The sequence below is a fragment of the Phalacrocorax aristotelis genome, chromosome 1 (genome assembly GCF_949628215.1).
Source record: "Phalacrocorax aristotelis chromosome 1, bGulAri2.1, whole genome shotgun sequence".
NCBI lineage: Eukaryota > Metazoa > Chordata > Aves > Suliformes > Phalacrocoracidae > Phalacrocorax > Phalacrocorax aristotelis.
In genome coordinates, this window is record NC_134276.1 from 149,689,372 (window position 1) to 149,714,388 (window position 25,017).

General features: G+C 46.4%; 1 protein-coding gene across 3 annotated transcripts; it reads left to right on the top strand.

The window, feature by feature from the left end:
- The first annotated feature begins 531 nt into the window (after window positions 1–531).
- Window positions 532–23,019, top strand: BID (BH3 interacting domain death agonist). Of its 3 annotated transcripts, none has more exons than XM_075115690.1 (7): window positions 532–790; window positions 13,773–13,886; window positions 15,495–15,563; window positions 17,499–17,694; window positions 18,980–19,125; window positions 20,849–21,052; window positions 22,100–23,019. In XM_075115690.1, the coding sequence occupies exons 3-7, from the start codon at window positions 15,555–15,557 to the stop codon at window positions 22,109–22,111; spliced, it is 567 nt and encodes a 188-aa protein (XP_074971791.1). In that variant the 5' UTR covers window positions 532–790; window positions 13,773–13,886; window positions 15,495–15,554; the 3' UTR covers window positions 22,112–23,019. The 3 variants fall into 3 exon arrangements, with proteins under 3 accessions (XP_074971791.1, XP_074971807.1, XP_074971801.1); XM_075115700.1 differs by having other exon boundaries at window positions 784–1,002; XM_075115706.1 differs by lacking the exon at window positions 13,773–13,886 and having other exon boundaries at window positions 767–790.
- The last annotated feature ends 1,998 nt before the right edge of the window (window positions 23,020–25,017 follow it).

Sequence of the window (25,017 nt, forward strand, 5' to 3'; positions counted from 1 at the left end):
ATTGCTTTAAACAAAATTTTGTTAAGACTGTAAGGCTGTGTTAAATAAAAAAGTAGTTTAAGTAGAACTATATTAAACCCATAAAACTCTGTTACATGAAAAGTTAAATTTATTTAGATGGCATGTAAGTGGTTATGAATGCGACATGAGGGGGATTGAGGCCACGAAGCACGTGGTCGGGGCCCGCCTGAGCTCCAGCCAGGACGATCCCGCCCGCAGCCGAGCCCGAAGGCCGGCACCGCTTTACCCCCAGGCCGAGGTACCTCCGGAGGAGGCGGCGCCGCGGGGCGGTGAGTTCGGCTCGGGGAACCCCCGGCACCGGACGCGGCTCGCTTTGACGGGGGGAGCCCGACACTCCCCTCCCTCCTCCTGCGCGCCGCCCCGCCCCGCCCCGCCCCGCCCCGCCGGCAACCGCCTTCGGCGGCGGGCGCAGCCCTCTTCCTCACTGCCTCACCTCCACCTCCTCCTCCTCCTCCTCCTCCTCCTCCTCCTCCTCCTCCTCCTTCTTCCAGCCCCACCCCGTACAGGGCTGGGGAGGGGGGAGGCAGCGCCCCACGCCCCACCACGAGCCGCTGCGCGCAGGCCGATCACCCTGCGGCCGTTGGCCGCGAGCCGTTCGGTTACGTTGCGCCGCGCCGGCTACTGGCCCCCTCGGCTCCCGGGCGGCGCGTGCCGCGCTTTCCCGCCGGCCCCGCCCCGCCGAGGGCGGGACCCCCCCCGTACCGTCAAATAGCGGGAGGCGAGGGGGGAAGCGGGAAGGTGCTGCGCCGCCGGGGCCCGCTCCTCACGGGTGAGTACCGCGCGGGGCGGCGGGAGCGGCCCGGCTCCCTCCCCTCCTCCTCCTCGTCGTCGTTCTTATCCTGCCGCCACTCGGCGGGGACACGGCGCTCCGAGAAGGGCTCCGCGGCTGTTCCCGCGGGGTGAAGGGAGGGACCTCGGCGCTGCGAGCGCCGCTGCCAGCCCGCCTGTGCTCGGGAGAGGGCAGGGCGGGAAGCCGGCGGGGTGAGCGTCGCGGCGGCCCGGGCCCACCGTCTCCCCCCGCCTCAGACGTGGGTGCCGTGCGGCCCCCGGCCCGGGCGGGGGTGGCGAGGAGCTGGGCGGGCGGCGGGGCCGCCTCGGGGAGCCCCAGAGCCCGACTTACCGGTTGCTTGTCGCAACCCTTCAGTCTGTATGTAGCTGAAGTGACCGATCGGTGACCCTGAGGAGGGCTGTGGGGGTTTCTGCTTTCTGTGGCTGATGCTGGAAGACCTTGCGCCTCCCTGCTGTTGCCCCGTTTCCTCTTTGCCTGCTGGACCCAGCCTCGCTCTTAGCGGTTCGGTTATTTTTTTCTTTTACTTTGTTTCCTGCGCTCTCCACCTCTGGATAACCCTGTCCCGGGGTGCTGCTGGTCGCTGTCCCGCTCCTCCACCCACGCTGCTCTCCCTTGTTGTGATGGAGCCTCCGCTGTGCTGCTTGCTGTGGCCCGTGTCCTCTTGCACCGGCCGTAATCAAGTCACGGTCCGCCCCCTTTTCTCTGTTTCTGTTGCAGACCGTCCTCGCTTCCACTTAGGTAGTATCTCATAAACCATAAAAAAAAAGCTCTCTCTTGCCTTGTTCTCCTTGGTAAAGGCCAATGTTTCACCCCCTATCTCTGGTGAGAGTTTTCAGACTGGAGGGATGTCTGCTGGGCAGGGGAGAGTGAGGAGTTAATCCTGTAGCATCGACTCCAGAGGGACCTGTGCTTGCCTCAGCTTTCCAGCAACAGAGGGATGTGGGAGTTGCAGCAACAGTGAGAAGGAAAGACAAGAAAAGATTTCATATTAATAGTGCTGTAATTTGTAGGAAAACCTGGTGATTGATACTGCTGAGTCACTTCAGTGTGTGCTTTTCTCCAGTCTCCTTACCTTCCACAGAGCTGTAGGTGTCTGCGGCTGCCTGTTAAGGTGGTGAGCGCCTTGGTTGCCTCTTTGTTTCACGTGAGCAGTGCTCGTGTTCCTGTGACCCAAAGACAATGTTCAAGTTAGGGTGACTGTCTAAAGGCTGGAGCAGGAAGCTAGGTGGTGTGCAAAGTGGAAAGGAATGGAGTGAGCAGGTCCTGTTCCTTAGAAAAGTTTCTTTAATGCAGGTGGTGGTCTCTGCCTCGCAATGATGGTGGCTCTGAAGCTGCTGAGTTTGGGGGGTGTTATTGTCTTTTAAAGCACAATGTTTTTTAGCTTTAACTAAAAAAAAACGAGGTACAGGGCTTCTGATTTAAAATACTGAAGTCTTAGTCCAGAAAGTCCGTGCTTATTTTGGGAGAGGTTGGCAACCCTTATTGAGGTTTCTTGGGGTATCTGGGCCAAAAATCTTGTTATAGGGTACTTGGTTTTTTAATCTTTTCAAAGTAGTTAAAAAGTTTGGTGGAAGAGAGAGCAAGGTGGTTCCCCAACAGGAAATTATTTTTAAGGTTTTTGTTTTGGCTTGGCCTTTTTCATAAAGGACTTTTTGCAAAAGCCCGCTTGTGGGCAAAACTGATTGGTGTTCTGTTGTAACTTTTTCTTCACGAATCAGACTGAAACTCTGTTTTTACCTGCCTGTGGAATTATAACATCTTAAGGTATTAATTAAAAAGGGGGGTTTTGTGCATTTTTTTCTCACCTTGGCAACTTCTTTACATAACGAGTTTAACACTCTTCAAAGTTGTCTTTAGGGTAAAGTTTTGTGACGCCTACTCCTTGTGATCCCCTCTGTACCATTGGTGTTACACCAAAGCACTGGGGGAATGCATTGTACAAAAAGTGTTCTAGCACTTTGTTATTTGCTTGAATTTCTGCAACCTATCTCTTCTCATTTTCCTGTCCTCTCCTCCAGGTCTCTTGTCAGTTGTTACAAGTAACTGACTGGCAGGGTTTAGGGACCAGTCAAGGCAAAAAGCTTCTGTTGTGTATGTGCAGAGTGCAACATCTGATTATAAGTTTTCTGGATAGGCTGCCCTGTACCAAGAAAGGTTTTTGGGAAAATCTCTCCTTCCTATCTGGCTTGCTTTTTCTTGTTGGCATTTGGTGACATCTGCTGAATTTAGGAAGGGAAAATAAGACTGGTTTTTGGTTAGGTGGTTTTGCTGGGTTCCCACCCTCCCAGTTTCTTACAAGCAGATTCAGCCAGCTGGCACTAGCACAGACAAGACCGAGTTCAGCTTGGTTTCTCACTATGCACTGTCAGCAGAACTGTGTACTACACTCCACCAGTGCTGCCTCTGCAAGCCTGGAGTCTCTGCTCTTGGGAATCAGGTGTACCTGTACCCAGCACCAGGACTCTATACCTTTGGATAATATGAGGACCTTGTAAAGATGCTCAGTGTGGCTTTGATTCCTGTTAGCACCCAAAACAGTAAGAGTTGTGATGTGTAATTAGGGAAGGCTAGTGTGTGTATTTACTGAGCACTCTCACCTGTGGTCAGTTATGCCATGTTGTTTCCATGTATTGTTTTTTCCTGTGTAACAGGATGACAGGAGTAACCCACACTTGGCAGGAGTCTAAGGAGCTGGCAGATCAGATGGGGTTTTTTCTGTAATAGAATGAAACTGTTTAATTTGGAAGCAGGCAGGCACAAATCTAGTGACTGCCACCTTTGGAGACCTTCCTGGAGTGGCTTGGCACTTACAGCTATTGCTTCCCTTATGTCACATCGAATGGGGGAGTAGGGACCTAGTAAGTGCTAAGAGGTTTGTATGCTCGTTGCAAAGACTGGTGTAACTGTGGAGGAGCAGCTATGAGGTGTTGGCTCCTTGATAAAGCAGCTTCTGTGGCCACTGGGTGTGAGCTAACAGGCAGTGGGGGGTAGGGGAATCTGCCTGGTCTATGGTTCTCTGCTGAAGGGAATTGTGTGCAGATGAGCAAGTTTCATTTCCACCAGTTATCTTCCACCTGAAGTAGTAAAAGAGCAGAATTTACCATAGAATCTGATATTTCTTTGCAAAGTGCCTTCCTCTGGTTTTCTGTTAGCATGGTGTGGCTTTCTGTCTGTAAGGTTACAAAGTATTTGGGGCTGGAATTATCTTCATATCTGTGTTGTGCAAAGCCAAATACATGCAAATTTTTCTAATTGGGGAGCTGAACTCATGGTTTGGTCAAAGGTGCAAAACTCATACATGAAGTCTGATACCCTGTTAGTCTTGGATCGTTTATCTTGGGGTTACAGGGGGCTGGGTTCAGCTGTAATTAAAACTCATCAATAATGATTACAGAATGTGTATAGCTGGTCCCTTCCCCAGATATTTTACAAGTCTGCATTTTTTTTTTTGACCCAGATGAGAGAAGGATAGGGAAAGGAGAAGTAAAATGTAAAAAATGTTATGAGTCATGCAGAGTAACCAGTCTCATTCTTTGTGTTTGAAAGCAATCTGTTAAGCTTCTATGATTGCCTTGATTTGTGTCAGATGTCTGTAGTGAATGATGTCCTGACATCTTGCTGTTATCTCAGCTATACTGGTAAGTGGACAGGACCCTATAGTTGCAGTGATGTGCATTGGGCACCTCCTTATACCTGGATGAGATGGCACACATTGCTTTCTGTACAATTTTTGAAGCAATTGCTCAAGTGTAGAGCATAGTGGTGTGTTGAGGTCTCTTCCTTACCCTTTTTTGCAACAGCTGCTCTTAAGAACCCTTCAGTCCCATCTTAACCCTTCAATCCTATCCCCTTCAGTAGTGCCATGGCTTGCAGCATTGTTAGAACTGCCTCAGGCATTTGGGGACTTCTGTTCTTGATCCAGTGTGCTGGTTTTCCTATCTCTTTGCATGGAGGTGACAGAGTGCTTCTGGGCCAGGGTGGGCTCTGGTTGGGCTGTTTTTGCTGGTGAACATGAGGTAAGGGCAGTACACCTCAATACATCCTTAAATGCTCTGACAGGAGAGGACAGTGTTGTTGTGGCTTTAAGCTACTCCTACCCCAGTATTTTGCTCATCACTGTCCTTTAAAATCTCAGAGCTTTTATTCAGCTTTCCTGAAGGTATGAGCAGGGGAACTGGACTGTGTGCAATCATTGCACACATGGATGTTGAATTTTTAAGTGTCCATGAACCTGTTTTATTTTCTGGTTAAAACACTGACCTTTGATCAGTTCCTAGTATTCCTGCAGTTTACAGTGAATGGGCAATGCCCAGGTATCTCTAATGTATTGGGCTATTTCTTTCATCTCCTTTAAAGGAGAAAATATGTTCATTGATCAGTGTAACTCCTGGTAGTTCGGTGTAATTGTTATTACACCCTTAGATTCATAGCTATACAAAAGAAATCTACTTAGATCAGCTAGTTGCTGTATTTTTGGTTTTATATTCACTTCCTACTTTCAGCATTAATCTGTGTTTCCTCCTAAGCTAAAACTGAAAGTAAAATGGTTTGCATTATTTCATGCACGGTCATGTGTTCTCTCCTTGTCAAATCAACACAGATTTTTACCATGCTTTTAGACCTACAGCTAGAGAGCCCAAAGCAGTGTTGAGTGGAAGATTGATGCAGTGAGCTGAGGCATGTCGTGTAACTGCATAGGTTAGCCTCAGCAGCGGAAAACCTGTGCTCCTGGAGGGAACTGTCTGCAGTCACGTTTCCAAATGGCTCCTGCAGTGTTTCTTTGAAAGAGGTTATTTTCTTAGCTGTGTATCATTGTGTGAAAGGTGTTTAAAAGAGATGAAGCTTGCTTTTAGTCTCACAACCTTAATGAGGTGCTGCTGTCAAAAGGCTTTGACGGTAACTCAGAACAGCATTTGTAGCCCTGATCATTTTTGGCTGCCTGGTTTGATGTGCCACTTCCTCTTTGAGGCTCTTGAGGATATCTGGGCTCTTAGATTCCTTCAAGATGATTCTGATTTTTTTCATTGCCTTTATCAGTTTAATTATTGTGGTGAGAAAAGGGGGATGAAATACAATGCAAAGGGAAAGAATTCTAAGGTTCAATGTGTTCAGTGTACTCAAAGGACCAGTGTTAGGCTTTTCTGTGGATTTTGTCGCTTTGGCTGTCTGTACTGGTACATGATTGTTTCCTAAAGTAAGGAATGTAAGAGGTGTTACAGCTATGATACACATGATGTTTAAGAAGGAAGCCCATTTAAAATTATTTTCATGTTTTGGAGAAGCTGTCAAATAGGGCTGTGTATGCTTTCAGAGCAGATAAGAATGCTATTGTGAAGATTTGTCTCTGTACACCTTTCTCCATAATTGCTTTGTCTTTTCTGTAGAGTGAACGTTCCCAGTCTGAGAAGGTGAACAGGCTCCACTTAAACTGTTCTGGGGAATACCATCTGGTCTATAAAAATCCTCTTGAAAGTAAATTGTCCTGTACTCTGAGCTATTGCTTAGTAGCTCCATGAGCTCCCTCCTGGATATTGCATCAGCATACTTGTTTTAACTAAGCAGGGGGCTTTGATCAGATTCTCTTACAATGTATTGTTCCTTAGACATGTAGTCTCAAATGACCCATGCTGATTCAGTATTTAAACTTATCCCATTGTGAGCATCTTTGTGTTGCTTTCTAGAAAAAAACAGAACCTATAGATATTCCTGGTACTTAGGAGTTCTTGTCTAGTCATATGGACCAAAGGTAACCAAAGGCAGGGAGAGCACCACTGCTAGTGGCTGCCTGTGTCCCTACAGCTATCCTTTTGATTTTTTTTAATTATTTATCAATTTCCTTCTTTGCTTGCCTAACTTGTCAGGCAAAGAGACAGATTTACATTCCTGTCTACTGTTGACATCAGCTGTGAAATGCATCTTAAGTTGCAATATGAACTGGCATTCCTGATTTCTTGATGGATGATCTGGTCATGCTGGCACATAACAGTAGTATGTGTTTAAAACTAAAATAAGGAGGATAGTCTTGTCCTCTAGGTGGCATGACAGTTATTGTATCCACTCCCACTTTCTGAGGCATTTTGGTTGGCAATTCCTGTCAGAGCCTGTCCAAGTGGCACCTTCATCTGTCAGAGGCCAAGTGATAAAAGGGACCGTGCTCTCGACTCCAGGGACTGAGCACTTTGCTGCTCAACTATAAAAGCATGCTGGAGTGCAAGTGTCCAGGGCTGATGCCCCATCAGGGGCATCTCCTAAATCTGGAAGGAAGCCTTGCATTCCTCACTTGACACTGTCACCTGCCCACCACCAGTGATAGCTTGAGTCTGTACCAGTGCTCACTGCTTATCAACATTACTGAGGAGCTCCCTGCTGTCAGTCTGTTTGTCCTTCCTTTATAATGTCAAAAGGCTGCAACCGTGATTCCTCAGTCTTTCCTGTTTTCCAGTCATTTCCAAGTGGTGAACAGCAAGAACAGCTTGAATGTGCCCTGTCATATTACTGCAGGGTTGTGCTGGAGCTGTTGGGCTGATACAGTTGGACATGAACACAAAGCTAATCCTGTAAAGACTAGCAGTCTTGAGGGTGATAGTACCTCTTCATCAGGGTTTGCTCTGCTTCCTCCTGCCAGGTCCTTAGAAAAGGTAGAAATATTTTCTTAATATTTATGAGGAGGTGAAATTCATGGAGTTACTTTGCTCAGCACCAGAGGGGAAGTACTAAGCTCAGTCCCAGATCCAAAAAAACACCTGCACTGTGGCAGTCAAGATCTGACTCTTGCCCCTTCCTCTTAGGTGTGGATGTGCCCAAAATATGGAGATATGCAAACTCTGTTTGGGTCCAGCTCTAGTTAGCTAAATCCAAATCCCAGCTCCAAGCTTGGGGGCAGTTTGAGCTGCAGCTTTTCTACTGACTCAGTGTCAGCCCAGCTGCATCTGTAGGCTGCTTCTGAAGAATACTGAACAGTGACATCATGCTGTCTCCATCACTGATCTGATATAGAAACCACAGCAATCAAAAGTTCCTGCCTACAAATTTTTTTGAGAATCAGTAATATGGCAGTGTTACTAGTCATTGATGTGCTGCCTAGGGGCTGGGCAACAGCATCTGGGGCCAAATGAAAATAAAGGTTGATGAGGAAGTTGAATGTTTTTCTTTCTAAAAAGTCAAAGTACTGCTGTGATAATTGGAAGACTGCTACACTTTGTGTTTTCATAAAAAAATAATGTGAAACAGCAGCAGACCTTGGAGCTGAAATAAATCTCTAATAAAAAGGCCAATCAAAATCTTTTTAGAATTATCTCTAATAAAGTTTTTTCTTTCAAAAAGGAAAATAAAGCTCTGTCAAACTGTGCAATGTAATTTTAAGTCAAAATACACAGCTGAGAGTACTTCGTGTACAGGCTGAGATGTTCAGTCTTTATGTACTAAGGCATCTTTATGCTTTAAGCGAAGGTAAAGATGCCCCAACTAAAGAGGTAGTCAGACAAGTATTCGTTGGTGTTGGGTCCTTGTTCTATTTAATTTCAGTGCCACTGAATACTGGAAGATAATTATACACTGAAACTGTTAGGAGCAGGAAGTATTCAGCATGGTTCAATGTATTTTTCCATCAGAGGTGTTATGAGCTAACTGCTTTTTTGTCATTGATGGAGTGATTGGTAGTGGCATTATTCACAGCTTGAAGGCAGATGCAATCCAAAGCTGAAAGGAAGAGAAACAAAAGCTGACAGCCTCAAGCAGTCAGTGGTCATGCTTGAGAGTAGCAGGGAGGGGTAGACCTAAGCAATCTATTGGTTCCTGACAGCAGGGTATCTTTCCTAAAAACCTAGCAAATAAATCACAAGTGACTGGAGGATGAGGTCTGTCCAGTGCTGGGCCACAGACCTGCTGGTATCTCAAAGTATTCTGCCTATGACTTGTCAGTTTTGCCACTTCCAAAATGAAGCTATTGATGCCTCCTCCCTTGGAGACAAATGCATGGATTATGCCTGTAGTTTGGATGCTCTGGTCCTGATAGTGGGGAAAGTCCTGAGAAACTCCAAGCCTATAGCTTTGGTATTAATCAGGTGGTACCAAACCATCACTCTGGTTTCACAGTAGCATGTCTGTAGATGCGTAAAGGGGTTTGTTCAGCCCATCCTTCACCTGGCTAAGATATTGCAATGTCTCTGTTTCCCCACCACCCTGCTTTTCTTTCCAAAGCGTAAATCAAATTCTACTTTAGGAGAACAGTGGGTCTCGGATGAGGCAAAATCTTGGGGCCTTCTAAGCACTGTTACAGGCTGGCATATCCTTTGCAGGCATAATAGTGATGGAAACAGGTTTTCTGTGGTTATGATAACTTCCTATTTATTCACCTCTGCAGTGTTTTGCAGATCAACAAGTTATCTTCCCTTTTGCTGTTGGTTTTCTCTCTCCTTGCAAAGTCTAAAGTGTATGTACAGCTGCTGTGGGAGTAGTCAGGCTTCTTCCATAGCTAGAGAAATATGAGGAAAAGCTCTGGTATCTGCTGCTAGCTGGGCTGTTCAGTTCCTTTTGGGTTTATGGGCTAGAAATTGAATGTGGCAGGGTGATGGGGATTCCTTTATGGACTTTGGGCTGTATGATGTGGGGTTTGCTTAAGCTGACATGAAGTGCTACAGACAGCAGTCTGGCACAGCTTAGAATATTCTCAAATAAGGAACCTCGTAAGTCTGTAGCACTATTTCTCTTCACTTTCCAGTAATGGCTGGTTATGTAAAGCAGTTCTGCCTGTGGCAAGTTTTCAGAAAGACAGTGAAATTGAGTGGTTATGGCTTGAGATGTGCACTCACATTTTAAATCCACATAAAGTGCCTCAGTTTCCCTACCTGTAAAGTGATGCCTTCTTCTGTAAAGAGCTTAACAATGAAATGTTTGCCTACGAGACAGGTAAGAGCCACCAGGTCCAGGAAGGGACAAATAGGTACTGTGTCATTTCTTCCAGTAATGATGCCACCCTGACTGCCAAAAATAAAATTCTTATCTTTCAGCTGCCAGGCAGAGAAAGCAGTGCACAGGTTGAAAGTTTTTTTTCCGTGTCAATGACTGATGCTTTGTTGCAGTTTCTGCTCTCTTCACTCAAATGTGAGACACAAAGTATCTTGACAACTCACACAACAGGTCCCTTGACTGATAGTGTGTCTATCCAGGTGATGGTATGGGACATGTCTTGGAATCCAGACAAGTTGTTAAAGGAGTCAGTCCTACAGGCTTGTGGCTTTGCTGCTAGAAAGTGTAAGTTTTCATAATGAGACAGTGTCTGATTCAGCTGAGAATAGTAACTCACAGGCTGAGCTGTGAGGAGAGGTGAAGGATCTGAGGAAAGGCAGTGGTAAGCAGAGGCATTACTCGTGGGTGGATTCTTTTCTGAGCTGTCTTGAAGTAACAAAAGTGAAAAAGGAATGAAAACTGATTTATAGGGTGTCTTAGCACTGTTGCTATATAGGGTTTCTGGGACCTAGTCGTGTTTATGGCAGCCTTGAGAGTGCCTCATAACAGGTAACCAGCTACAGGCTGATTCTTGCTGCCATGTGGGGTGCTGCTGATAACATGCTTGCAGTTCCTGGAGGTACACAGAACCCCACACTGGTTTTAGAGTGGGTGGAACCTTGTATGCTTTGCAGCTGTACTGTTTCTATGTGTAGCTCCCCACCTGGGAAGATAAAATGTATGCTTGCGGTGTTTGCTCTTGAAATATGTAGTATGTGGCAATGGTATGGCAAGGAGGACCTAAACTGATCTCTCTCGAGCACAACTATGGCCATTGCTGCCTCTAGTGTTGCCACCCCTCACTGGTGGGTTGCAGTTGGGGACAGCTTATCTGAGTCTCTTGTAAGATTGAAAGGCTAATACAACTTGGGGATGAGAGGAAGAAACAGAAGATGGGACAGCAGACCTGAAGGACCTGCGTTGCTTGAGGAAAGCAGTATGTACTGTCCCTCAAGATGTGTTTAGCCCTGTCTAAAGAGTCACGATCGCCTTGCGGACTTGCTTTGGGAGAAGCACCCACAGAATTCTCTTGTGAAAACTGGCATGTGTGCGAGTGGTATGAGGTCTGTTCTGTGCTGACAAGCAGCTAGTAGGTGTGCTCTCTGACTGTAATTTGTTTACTTAACATATGCCTCTCCACAGTCCTGCATCCCAACACAATGAGTTGGAGTGGATGTGCCCCACACTGACTCTTCAGAGCTGATTTAAGGGTCCTAAACTTGTGTTTAAAATACCCCTCCATTTCTTTTTCTAGAGAAGATGGTAAGAACTGATCTAAAAACCTGGTTGTTGTCGTATTGAATACTTCAAAGCATCTAGCAGTTTCTCAGAGGCAGTTGTTACGCGTGAAGCTTGCTTGTCTAATGAATAAATTGAAAGTATGTAAAGGAATAATGTATTAAAACTAATTGGTATTTCAATTTAAAATCATACTCCATAAAAATCATTCCAAAACTTTCAGCAGCCCTAAAGTAGCCTTGGCAAATGATTTAGTTTTACTCTGAATCTGAATGCAGATGGTGTTTGTAGCCTTTGTTTCCATCTTTTCTCATTCTCTAATTAAAAGTTTTTATACCCAATACAAAGTAACTTCTTCCATTCACCAGAAAATGTCTTAATCTGAATCTAAAACTAGCAGGATTCCAAAGTCTTAATGATTAAAAATGCCAGGTGGCATCAACATTACATTTGACTGTGTGGGTTTTGCTCTTTAGGGGTCCAGTTTTTTGAGATTCCATTAAGGAGTTTGACTTCTCAGGAGGAACTTTGACTATCCCAATGTCTTGTGTTGCTTTGAAGTAATTATGTAGAACCTGAGGTTTCTGGAATTACTTACCAAAAAATTAGCCCTGTGTGGTAGTAGTAGGGAGCCATTTTGTGGTGTGAAAAATCCTTTTTCTTGTTTTCAGGTGTGTTTTGACCACCCAAGCAGAACTTTTGATAGCTGAGGGCTGGAACCCCTCAGGGACTTTCACTGCCTGGGTGGTGATTCTTTGATTTGGGGAATTCAGTTCATGAAATAATTATCTTCAAGCCTCCTTATCTTAACTTTTTACCATATAAGTACTTTAGAGTGTGGTGGGTGTTTCCTTTTTTGACTTTCTGGCAGTTCTCATTTCTGCTCATGTGCAGGAGTAGACAAGCTTGCAATTTGCAACTGTGATGGGTGACTTTTCAAATGTCTCTATTTTTGTGGACTTGCTCTGAGGAGTGTCTAACTTTACATAAAGCTGAGACAATCTTCTGAGGGGAAGGAGGTGGGAAGGACCCCTGTGTATTGTAGGTTTCTTCCCATGAACATCTCTGGGTGCAGCAGGTACCCTGGCAGGACAGGGGTTGCTCAGCCCCTTTGTCTGCATTGAGGTTCTTGTCCAGGTGTTTTACCTGTGCAGGGCACCCAGGGAGGACCTTTCTGCTATGACCAGTGTACAAGCTTCTGCCTCTTGAAAAGCATAGGTGCTTTCAAAACACTGAGTCTGTAAAGATGTGGACAAGCACCTTTCCTGCACATTTCCAGGAACTGATGAAATGATGAATGTGCACAGGCATACAGGCTCAAGCTCCTCTTACAGCTTCTAGCCACTGTAGGAAGCTGGTGTGGATAATGCACTTGCAGAGCCCTGTGCCAAGCTGCTATGCCTTGCTTTTCTGGGCCTAGCTGTATGGGCATGCCCAGAATAAATCTGGATCTTTTTGTTTGACTTGTATTTTCTGCTTTGGGAATGGGGCAGAGTGCCTCTCTTCCTTCCTGGACCGGAGTGGTCTGTGCCACCTCTTCTTAAAGCAGGGAGTGGGAAAAGACAAGAGTGCATTTCTCTTTGGTTGCCTCTTTCATGAGTGTTTGGACTGAACCAAATGCGTTTCTTGCCAGTGTGAAATAGCGTGACAAACATCTGTGGAGTCTATGTTTTAAAGCCGCATTCTGAGCTTTCCTTGGAAAGATGTGGCAGGTGGCAAACCCCACAAGGAAGTGTCTCGACTTCTATTTCTGTTCCATCCTCTTGCTGTAAGAAAGATTACATTGGTCCCTCTACAGACTGATGTTTTTAGTCTGTTTATTGCCACCTGACTGTTCAACATGTCCTCCAGCAATTTAGTGGAATACTTATCTATGAGGAAGTAGCAGGTCATCCTAGCACAGCTGGCTAGGTTTGGGTGGAAGAGGCTTTGCTGTGAAGCTTTTGTGTGTGAGAAACTCTTTGGTGCTACTGAGCTAGTTTCACAAGAACATCTGGTGACTTGTGTGCAACTTGCAGCTGTAGTGGCTTGTGTTAATCACTTCTGCCAGAACTGCAGGAGAACATCTGCCCCTCTGTATGTAGTGTGGTGTGAATGGAGGGTAGTGCAACTTCCCGCACCTTGAAAGACAGGGAGACTTGTTCAGCCTGTTCTTGTGTTGTGAAGTCAGCTGGCTATTCCCAGCCCAAATTAGCCAGTATGGGTTAATCTCACCAGCTTTAGAGTAAATGCTGTGGTCCCACATGAAGCTTTTGGCACAGGCTAGAGCTGGGTGGGGATGGCAATACTGGTAGAGCCCCAGAAGGTTGCTGTGTTGAATGTGAGCTTCAAGGCAAATGGGGTGTGGGTAGCAGAGGCTCAATACTACTTCAGGCTTCCTGTGGTCTAAGTTGTGATGGTTCAGGCAGTGGTGTTTAACTCGGCAGGAGTTTGTATCAGAGGATATCAACTGTTTACTAGTTGTAATGTGAACACCTTGGGTTTGGGCTGAATTACTTTGAATTGAAAGTAAATGTTATATATAAAGCCAAAATATGGGCAAGTTGAGGCTTTGCCCCGCCTACAGAAGTGTCCTGATGTAGAGAACTCCTGAGGGAGCTTGCACAAAGCCAAGGTCCTGCCACACAGACTTAATGCTAAATCCCCACTTTCCTCTTAATCTCGGGGATTCTGTCTCAAATTCTGTATCCTGTATTAAAATCTGTCTCTCTTCCAGAAAAGTCAAGCCTCAGAGAAGGGTCACCCTGACGTGTTTCAGAGCCCTGTTAAGTCCCAAAGAAAAGGACAGAGGACTGCGTTCTCCCCAGCCAGCGCACTCTTCAGCGTAGAGGTGAGTAGCAGCAATAGGGATTCGAATGGAACAGAGAAAAATGCAAAGCAGCAAAGGCTAAGACTGAGTTTTAGGAAGCTATTAGTCTGATGTAACAACCAAATGAAAAACCTCATGGTTAAGAGGCTGCCTGTGGGCTGTTGTGTGTTTTAGACATATCTGAGATTGTGTTTTGGTCTTGGACTTCTAAGAGCCTGTGAAAAGTTGGGAAATTCATGGTCTTTTGAAGTTAATACTGTGGCTTTTCTAAGAGTTTGAATTCATTTTTGCTTCCTTCCTCTTTTCTGCAAGCACACCTAGTTATTTAAAACAGTGTGAGGGGTTGTTGCTATGAAATAAGATCATTCATTACTAGCCCAGGTCTTTGGTTAGTAGGCAGCCTCTTTGGGCTCCTTGGTGCTTTCACCCCATTTTTGGTCAGAAGGTACCTGTGCAGGAGTGAGGTTATCTTCCTGGGAGAGGAAGGCCTGGTGGGAAGCTAGTGGCCACTTTCAGCCAGACCCTGTTTGTCACGAGTTGAATGAAGCCAGCTTGCACCAGAGAATTCTGTGTGCAGTTGTGGGACTGTTGCATCTAAGGCAGCAAACACAAGGTTCACAAACAGGATTCCTATCCTCCCTGCCCTGGCATTTGATAGGTAGTCCTGTGTTACTGGCACTTGCTCTGCAGCTCTCACCTTTCTTGCTCTGGGACTTCCTGTACCAGATGTGACTACTTAGGCTGCTGGTCTGACCCACCCATCAGCTATGCCTGGCTGGTTGAGGAGGGAGCTCTCTGCTCTTACCTGCTCTCCTTTCATGGTGGGTAAGGGAGGCCACCTGCTTGCACCATGCTCTGTCCTCCCTGCATGCCTCTTCCCTTGGGCACTGCCCAGCCACAAAACAGGCTGAAGGTTGTTGGCCCTGAGCATGTACTGTGGGGGCAGAGGAGCTTGTGACCTGGGTCCTGTGTTCTCCATTCTTCCTAGCAGGCCTCCCTGGAGGCTTAGTGGAGTCATGCATATGTAACTCGAAGCCTTTGACATGTGGTCTGACCTTCCCTGGCCCTAGATATTTGCTGGGAAAGTGTTGAAATAAGCCTGAGTATGCATGTGTCTCTGCATGGGGAAGCGGGGGGGAGGTGCACTGAAGTCCTGCAGATGTGTTGCAATGTCAACTGGGTGTTTCACTTCAGAATATGCTGGTACAAACAGACCTGAGTGGCTCACCTGTTCTCGGAAGGTACTCAGGAACTGCTCTGTACTAACACTGCTTTCCTTTCCAGCCTCTGGCACTACAAAGGGTCATCCCTTCCTTCCTTGGCACCACCTCTTGGCTTTAAAGCCCCATTTGTAGGTTATGTCACTGTCTTCCACACATCTGTGGCAGGAAGGAGTTTCATGCCCGTCATTCATGTGAATAGGGCCCTTTTTGCTGGGATGGTTGTGGTTTTCTCAGCTCTTTATGAATGCCAGTGTGTGATGGGCAGCCCTCTCCAGAAATATGGATATACATTGCTAGAAAGGTCATTTTCTATGGGACATGGCCACACCCATGAGCACTACTGCAAGATATGTGGGTTTATGGGAAATTTTTTCCTTTTGCCCTTTTCTTTCTCACCCTTTCGCAGGGCAAGGACTTCTGGTCTGAAGCGGAGGGTGTCAAGAGCTGCTCTGTCTCTGAATCCATCATGGAACAGGTTAGTTGCAAATGTGACTGAAGTCAGTGGTTCACAGTGATTAGGGGGGTCCCTTGTGCACTTGTTCTGAGGTACCTCAAAGGGGATAAGCCTCACAAAGGGCTGGCTTGTGTCCTCATCTTCCTCAGAGTTCCTGCAGGGACCCTAACACTGCTCCTCTCCATCATGAATACAGACAAAAAGTGGATGGAAAAACTTAATTTGCAAGCTGCTTCCTTGTTACCTCACAGTGTGACACTCCCCCTTTAAGCTGCAGCTGTAGCTATTTAAGAGAATACAGTGTTTACTGATTAAGCTGCGAAGTACTGAAACTAATAAATTGAGGCACACACTGTGATCAATTTATTGGATTTTGTGCAACATTAATCACAATTATGAAACTACCATTTATCATGCTTAAATCTTAACAACATTAAACTGCTATTAAAATGTCTATCATTCTCCTCACACCACCTAGTGTTAGGGTACAGTTATAACTCTCTTTGCTTTGCACTCCCACAAGCCTTTTGAATATAAACCTGATGATTAGTCCAGTGGGTTGTTCAAGGGGATCGCCACTGGTGTCCCAGTGATCTTGGGTCACCAGGTGAGCTTCACTGCTGTCTGTAAACATCCATGCTCAGATCATGGAAGATGTGCCTTGTGTTGATCTTTGACCATATACCTTATGTTCCATTTGTTTCCATTTCTGGACTCTCCTTTTGGTGTCCTTGTTCTTCCCTTCCTCTGCCCACCCTCCTCTCAAGTAAGCAACCAGTCCTTAATTACTCTGTATGCATTTGTCCCAATTTTGCTACTGTTCCCTGGGCAATATGGGTCCTGTGTGATATTACTGATATGGTTATGTAGATAGAGGTGGCCTTGCAAGGTTCCACTCCCCGAAAGGTACCTGAATATCAGATTCATCCTGGTTGCACATAGATTTCCCTATGCAGTTGGCAAGACAAACCATTCTACTTCAGCCTTGATTCTTCTCCCTAGTTACAATTAAGCCTAAGCATTTTCTAATCTTGTAGGCAGTCTGCATACCAGAGTAAGGATTTCTTTTTGTTACTTTATTTCTGTGCTTATACAACATCCTGCTCTCAGCTGCTTAGCTAAAATTATTGGACAGTCTCCTGGTTTTGTAGAGAGGCCTTAGCTGGTTATGAGGCCCCATTGCAGTGGGACATCTTGCTCACATCAATCTGACAGGCTGAGGAGGTCCATGAGGCAAACTTGGGCACTCTGTGCTGCCTTGCACTATGTGCCTGTTTACTGGGGGTGAATGTGCCAGTGCAGATACCAGACACAAATGATCTGCCATCTCACTGTCACTATTCTTGTGAGCAGCTGCTTGGCTTTCTACAGGAGCTGAAGAGGTTTGTTATGGAGCTATTTGAGATCCCTTTGAAGAGGGAGAAGAAATGTCAGTCTTGGGGGGGTTTTGCAGGCTTATGCTATCTGTTATCTCTGTTTCCCACCTTGCTACTGCTATGCTCTGATTACATTTAAATGGGGAGCTGCTGGCTTTGTTATGCACAGGAAGTAGAATGCCCGTTCCCAAATACAGGGGTAAAAAACCTTCCAAACACAGATGTCTGAATAGGGGGAAGTGGGTGGTTTGCGTCTAGTCACATCTCTTTAGAAGGAGGAGCTCTGATCGGGGTTTCTATCACTGCAACAGCTGGAAATGTGAGGAGAAGGTGAGCTGACCCTTCCACCAGTGGCTTGTAGAGTCATCTGTTTGTCATTCACAATCAGGCAGTTCTGTGTAGGTACATATCCAGGAGTTAGTATGCATTTGCTGAAGTCTTGTGGACTCTCTGGCTAATGCTATTCAGAATGGCCAAAGGAGGCCAGAAAAATATATTCAGGGTTGGAACGGCATATGTGTACAACTTTTGAATGGGACTTTTCCTAGGCATGGGCTTAATGCTGACTTTTATGTTTAAGATCAGCGGATCTGTCCAGCCAGAGCATGTGCTGCTGTACACCTTCTTGGAGGTATCTTCTGACTGCAAGTTCAGAGAGCAACTGCATTCTTTGCAAAGCCAGGGGTTTGCCCTGAAAGGCAGCTACTACTATGATGATGAGGTGGAACTTCAGACCGATGGCAATCGGAGTGGCCACTTTCAGAATGGTGAGCCAGGTGAGTGCTCTTTTCTCCATCTTACATGTCTCTGAAGGTGGTGTTTTTCTTTCTCCTTTTCCCACCTTTGCTGCTGGTCTGTTCCAGAAGAGTAATGTTTTCTCCATTGAGAGAAATTGGTGGTGTTGGTTGGGATTTTAATGCTTGGGATAAAACAGCTAGTGCTTAGCATTTCTGTCTCACCGTGGATTTCCAGAGCACCCGTCACCCTGGAGTTTTGTCTGCAGCACAACAGACAAGGGCCACAAAGCTGGTACTAACAACTGCTGTCATCAAGGAGTGTGATATTAAGCAGTTATGCTAGTCTTCACACTGCTGCTCAGGGAGTATCAGTGCCTGGGTTAGGATTTTGGAACAGCTCTTGTTCTGTCACTGAATCCCTTTCTGCTTTACCAGTGTGGTGGAAACTGTTCCTCAGATAATTTCTGGTACTGTTCCTGCTTCACTAGCCATCTGCGGGATCAGTATTGCCCCTTGTCCAGGATGTGTCAGCTGTCACAGGGACCAACTCTGCTGGGGACCCTGGTAGGACCTCAATGTCAGCAGAGTGAGGAGGAACTGCTACAGTAGAAAGCCCTCCCTCACATAAATCTGCATAGGCTTCATGCCCTAAGCAATAAGGACAAAGGCTAAGCTTCCCATATCTCCTTTTGGCAAACAGTTTTAAACTAAAAGAGGCTAGATTCAGACTAGATATAAGAATTTCTTTTTTATGAGGGTGGTGAAATACTGGTTGCCTGGAGAGGCTGTAGGTGCCCCATCCATGGAAATGTTCAAGGTCAGGTTGGAGGGGGCTCTGAGCAACCTGATCTAGTTGAAGCTGTCCCTGCTCACTGCAGGGCAGGGTTGGACTAGATGACCTTTAAAGGTCCCTTCCAACCCAAATCATTCTATGAGATGCTGTATTTTAGATGGTGCTTGAGACAGGTCCTAACAGTAGTCACTTGAAAAAATGATGCACACTCGCTTCCCCTCTCTAGGCAGAGTGTTGGCTGTAGCAGTCCCATATAAATTTTGGTTCAAGATACAGTATTTTTGGGCAGGGTGAGGCTGCACTTTACTTAAACTAAAGATAAAAAACTTATTTGCACAGTGTCTCTGGTAAATGAGCCAAATGCACACAAGGGAGTTGTAGTGTGTATAGCTGTGATGAATGCACTGTCACTGGGGCTGGGTGGGAGGGAGTTTGTAATGGAGATGGGCAAAATGGTATGGGTCAGCTTACCTGCACCCAACCTAGTCTGCCTACAGCCTGTGAACTAAATCCTGTTGTATGTGTTGGCAGTGTTTGGCCCTGAGGTAAATGAAGAAGCTGTCCGGATCATTGCTGCTCAGCTCACTGTGATTGGAGACCAGTTTGATAGAGAAATCAAAGCAGGCGTAGTAAATGATCTAGTGCACCACTTTCTGAATGAGAATCTGTCTGGAGAGGTGAGTAAAAAGCAACCAGACTAGCAGTTCCCATTTTAAATGTGCATCCTTCCTGCTGTGACCGAAGCAGCAAGCTTACAACATCTGTATCTTTGCTAGTTCGCTGTCTTAATTATTGCAGCCTTAGAATTCAGCCCAAACACTTACCTCTAAATATTTATTAGAGGTGATGCTGTGTCTTGTGGCAGCTGTTGCCCTGCATATTGGGTTCCTTGGACTTGTCTCCTTTCTACAGATGATGAAATTAAGGTAGCTGTGAAAAAGGACTGACTTTCAGAGGCATTTTGTCCTCACTTTGTTGGCCTGATGGCTTATCTTTGAAAAATCAACTGTCTGGTTAAAGCTTAGTATTTCTCCTTAAGATCTTTGGACTTTGAGTCCTGTCTGTCTGCCGCTCATCATGCGGGTAAAACTTGAGCAGTGTCAGTGCCAGAAGCTTGGCTCATTTGCTAATGAACACTGAAGAGAGAGCAAGCGGTGAGAGCCTTTTCTAGTGCTGTAACTGTTTAGATCCCAACTGTTTAGTGTTGGGAGTTAGCAGTGGGCTCTGGCCTGGATGGGTGACCTGCTTGAGAAGGCCTCTCCAGTTGGCATCTCCACCTCTTTGATGCAGTCGGTCTCCCACCAATAGATATGATGTACTCCCTGGCCCAGCAAATAACATGCATCACTGCGCTGCGAGGGAAGTAAATGTGAGGTCCCTTGCGTTAGACATACGTTGTGTTTTTCTTTTTAAGCACTGGATCTACATCTAGATCAAGAGCCACATTTTGCTTCCACAGAGCCTTTTTGGCATCTTCAGATAACTGTGGCTTTCTGGCTTGTTTGCCTTTTTCTGCCTGTGATGAAGTTTCCTATGCTCTATAAGCTAATGCTGTCTTTGAATTGAGGGCCCACCTTCTTGCTGGAAAGGCAGGATTTAATGACTTTAATGAAAAACAATCTTTTTTGTTTTTGTGGTATGGGTTTTTTCTACTAGGGTTTATCACCTGCACAGGCTGATTCCAGTGAAGTCTGGCCATTCCCCACTCCTTATGTCTTTGTTCTCAACCCAGTTAAGTTTCAGGCCTTCAAATTTATTGCCTAACCTTCCAGTCTCCAATAAGGCCAAGATAAACCTAACTTCTGGCCAGGTGGACCTTGCTTTTTCACATTAGAAGTGTAGCTTACTGTGTGCATTATGCATACTGTCCCTTTTGGGAAACTGATCTTCTACTGATCTTGGGAAGCAAGGCAGTGCTTGTTCCGTGCTTGGACACCATCTCTAGCTCCTGCCTGTGTGAAGGTTTTTCTCAGAAACAAACTTTGCCTTCTTGCCAGTCCCCACCTAAGCTCGTACCCCTGGCCTTCACTGTGCTTAAGGTGGGTTGCTCTTTCCTGGGATCCCCAGGATTCCTGTGCCATTTCAGGACTTGGCAGGCTAGGTGCAAACCCTGGGGAGGAGGTGGGCTGTTGTACCCCCAGTGTATAAGGTGCTATCTAAATAGTCCAGTGGTATGTGTGTTGTCTCCCTTCCTTCTTGTCTTGGGTCAGCAGCTGAGCTCAGAGATAGTCATCCTTATTGCCAGTCCAGGTGTGTAACAGGCAGGCTGCTGCACTGGGGAGGAGGGGGAGCAGCATCCTGTGAGGTGTTAGAAGCAGCACACCAGTTACCAGCACAGTGCTGGCAGGCAGTGCTGAGACCCCCCACTCACACTGAGATCCCTCTCCTCCTTCTGTACAGGAGATAACTCATCGCATGTCGGAGGCAGTAGAAGGGCTTGCACGAGCCATCCCCTCAGGCATGGAACAGGAGAAGGCCATGTTGGTGCTAGCAATGGTCTTAACTAAAAAAATTGTGAATACAATGCCCTCCCTTCTACAGCGTGTGTTCAGCACCACTGTGAACTACATCAGTCAGCAGCTCCACAACTACATCGTCAGAATGGTGAGTGTTGTCAGGCAGCTCATTGGGAGTCACAGTAGCCTCTTAGCTGGCCAAGGTTATGCCTGGAGAGGTGGCCTAGCTCTGAGCTGCCCGTGGTCTGCTGGTTCCCCTGTAGTGCTCTGGAGATTTGGCCAGAAGGGAACACCAGCCCCTGCAGAGCTCTGAAGGTTGATGTGCTGGGGGAGGGAGGCTTAAGGGGGATGTGTCACAGCTTCTGCTTGTCCCACTCACAGCAGCTAGTGAACAGAGTGCATTTATTCTGTAGGGCAGGGAAAGGTGTGATTGCTCCTTTCCTCTCCACAGTCTCTTCAGGGAGCTGTGCTGGTAAGACTCAGGTTAATCATGCCCTTGGGGAAGGAAAGCCTTGACCTGAGCTCTGACTGTATTTCCCAAATGCCTTGGGTGTGAGGTCTCTGCTCTGGTCTTCCTGGGCTCCCTAGAGCTCGGCAGAATGGGAAAGGGAAAGGAATTAACCCTGAGAAACAGCACCAGCAGAAGAACAATGAGAAACAGTAAAATGGGAAATGGCACTTCCATTCTTGTTCTCTGTTGGAGCCACAGCATAGGTGGGGAGACTAACCAACTAGCAGCTGGGCCAGATCAGAGGCTAGGGCATTTGGCCCCAGCTTCAGTGACTAACTGGTCAGGGGAGGGGAGAGGAAGAAACCTGCTCTGGGTGTGGTGCGAGCACGCACACATGTATGCTAAGACTAGGTGGTACTTAGGAATGAGATTTGAGTGGTCAGGCCTGATGGTTGTCCACCTGCACTGGCCCCAGTGCAGTAGCATTCATGGGGGTACAGATCTGGGCACTGGGGGCTGTTCCCCTGTACTGTGGGTGCCAGCTCCCCCTGCTGTTAGCACAGAAAAGGGGGGGCTGAGGGGTGACGGTTGTGGAGCTAAGCCATGGTTTGTGGCACTGGGGATGTGCAGAACTGCTGCCTCTGCCCAGGAGCTGCTGGGCCCTTCTAGACAGGCAGGCACAGGGCATGCTGCTGGGGCATGGCTCTACTGCTGCTAATGCTGGTTCTGTTTCTCTTCCTGTAGCTGCGTGAGTGAGCTGTCCAGCCCTCTGTGTGGAGAACATGGATGCCACAAGACTTCTTCCCTTTCTTGATGTATGGATATGACTTCTGAGATACAGCTGTGAAAGGGAAGGCAGAGCTTTGTTAGGTAGGCTTTGTAGACTAGCACAGCAATGACAGTAGTGTGAGCAGCTCTGCCAGCACCTGTAAGGAGTAGTGCTTGCCCCATCTCATTTTACAATAGTTTTCTTTCTTAGCAGTAGGAGACTTTGTGCAGACCCTGGCTTGTGTCTCAAGGGGAAATGCTCGCTCAGTATATTTTCCTCATCAGCCGTAGCATTTTGCTTTAGTTACTTTCTTCCCTGCCCTGTTCCTGGTATTGCAGCTGAGCCAGGCTGAATGCCAGTTGTTCCCAGGAAGGCCTCAGACTGTGGAATGGATGGCTGATCAGCACAGATCACCAAGGGGTGTGGGGAAATCGGGTCTTAAGAGGGGAGCTGGCAGCAAGAGGGAACAACTGAAGGGAGGCAGGGCTGTTTGGCCAGTGAAGGATAAAGTAAAGATGCTTCAATATCAGTTGCCATAAACATGTGCTTGCTTGAAAAACAAAACTGAACAAGAAATTGTAATGGAAAAGTCAGATGTAGGTACAGGACAAATTCTTTCAGGGAACAACCTGGATATGCTTGAGGAAGTATGTTTAGCTTTAGCATATCTTGCTATAAAGAGAATGAAGGTATTGGCTTTGGATGAAGAAGAATACTTGGCATCTCTTACGAGTGTGTTGCAGTTGCATCTCAGGTTCAACAAGGTGTGGCAAAGGCTTCACCTGTAATCCAGCTGCTTCAGAAGTTTTAAAACTTATGAACTATTTACATAGTTATTTAAATAAAAGTAAGTTCTTATGGCAATACAGCTTTTAAATGTCAATTTCCATCTGGATTTTTTCTGGTGTTGTCAGGTTTTTCTGTGCAAGTTCTCTCTGCTTTCCTCTGACTTACTACTGCTTATGCAGCTGGTGGCAATAGAGATGCTCAGGTCCTGACCTTGTGCCTTGCATAAGTAAACCTACCTTTTTTCTTTGTGCCTGCACTAGAACAGGAAGGGGATAAATAAAGCCCAGTAGTAGCCTACACATTAGTTTTTGAAAACTGTACCGTTTATTAAAGTGCAACCTGGGGGCATGGTCTTACAGCAGTGTCCCATTAGCAGAGGGAAAAAATGTACATACCCCTTCACTTTGAATATAGAACAATGAAGCCGGAAAGAACTTTCTTTTAAAGGTGGAAACACTTATTAACCAAATGGCACAAGAAGCTTTAGACAGTTTTCCCCAAGAGGGCTGCACTTGCATATTAAAAGGAACAATATGACCAGTTCCTTGGATAATGGGTGACTTGAGGACCAGTCAGGGTCTCTTCCCCCAGGCAAGCCCCTTGAGAACAGAGACTAAAATCCCTGCAAGCCCATCACTACCTGCTTACACCTAGCAGAAGCCTAGTAGAAAACATCCCCTGATGTGCACATGTTTCAGAGTCAGTCCCATTAGTCTTTGCTACTTAACCAATCAAGTGGCATTCTTTTGGTCAGAGTGGGTTTTAGCTTTACACTTGAATAAAAGCTTATAATGCAAGTTAAAAATGGGGAGAGACCCCCTAAAGATGTAGCAGTAAGATGCATCCTCTGCAGCTTGTTCTGTCCAAAGTGATAGCATTCCTCCCCTCCTCTGCAGATACTGCAAGGAGATCAAACGCAGCTTCCACTGGAAGCTAACTGTAGCTTCCCCTACTTCTACAGCATAACCATAGTCCTCTAGCTAGGAGGAAGCATGTCAGCCTACCTAAGAGACCAGAGAGGGTCAGCTCTAAGTAGGAAAAAAAGCAATAAAGTTATTTAACTGAAGGCAGTGGAGTGGAGCGATGTTGTGCTGTGGTTTCCCCAGATGTATTGGTAACACTACAGCTGACCCCCCTCCAGGCAGGTGCAGTGCTCATTCCCCAGGCAAGGACCTGAGGCAGGAGAGCCCACTTCAGCAGAGACTGGGGTGAGCCCTGCAGTCCCCGCTCCCCAGGGGCCTGAGCGCTAGCTCCACCAGAGTCGTGTGGGGTGGCTTAAACCCTATAAATACTCCCCCCCTGTTTTTTTTAACAGCAATACAGAGCTTGCACGTTGAAGCACAGATGCATACATGGAGTCAAAGCAATACTGTTCTTGTGACCTTCCTAGCGCTGGAATTAAGTAGTCCAAGCCAAATTTAAGTCATGCACAGCTTCTGCCTCCAATGGGTACAGGAGACAATGTGCCTCGCCTTTCTTGTGTTTCACTGGGAAACTGAGTTGACCTGCAGTATGTGTCATGCCTGGAATGAGATGTTCTACTGAAGCCCTGGGCTCTCCCTTGGCATGGCAGCTGGTGCTGTGGTCATGCCTCTATACCCCAGCAGGGTTCACAGCAACATCTTCTAGTAATTACACTTTTATTCTGTAGCATGAGCTTGCTCAGGTTCAGTGAATGAGACTATGCTGCCAGAAGCGCTTCTATTTTTTTTTGCCAGAATAGCAACATCTACCTTACTAAGGCTTTGCTAGTACTGCCATAGCACTGTTGCTGAAATTAAATGTAAGGAAGGCTTATATCCTCACATTGCTTTCTCTATTACAATTATCAAAATGAGAAAAAAGACTAAACTAACTTCAGAACCTCATTTGTTTAGCACTAGTGAAACTTTTCATTTATGACCATTAGAAAGCATTGATTAGTTTTAAAAAATATACAGTCCAAAGTGTTAGCCTAGCTGTGATCAGCGCTACATGAAAAGGAGGGAAATGGGATTCTGGCAACAGACCTTGCCTTATGCAAGAGCACTCGGCACTACACCTTTCAACCATTGCTTGTGCTGCAGCCACCCTGAGCACAGCCTGCAGCCAGGATGAGGAAAAA

Excerpts from the sequence above, each read along its gene's own strand:
- BID (XM_075115690.1), top strand. Across the intron at positions 17,695-18,979 it reads CTTTCAGAATGGTGAGCCAG|TGTTTGGCCCTGAGGTAAAT; the intron begins GTGAGTGCTCTT and ends ATGTGTTGGCAG. Across the intron at positions 19,126-20,848 it reads ATGAGAATCTGTCTGGAGAG|GAGATAACTCATCGCATGTC; the intron begins GTGAGTAAAAAG and ends CCTTCTGTACAG.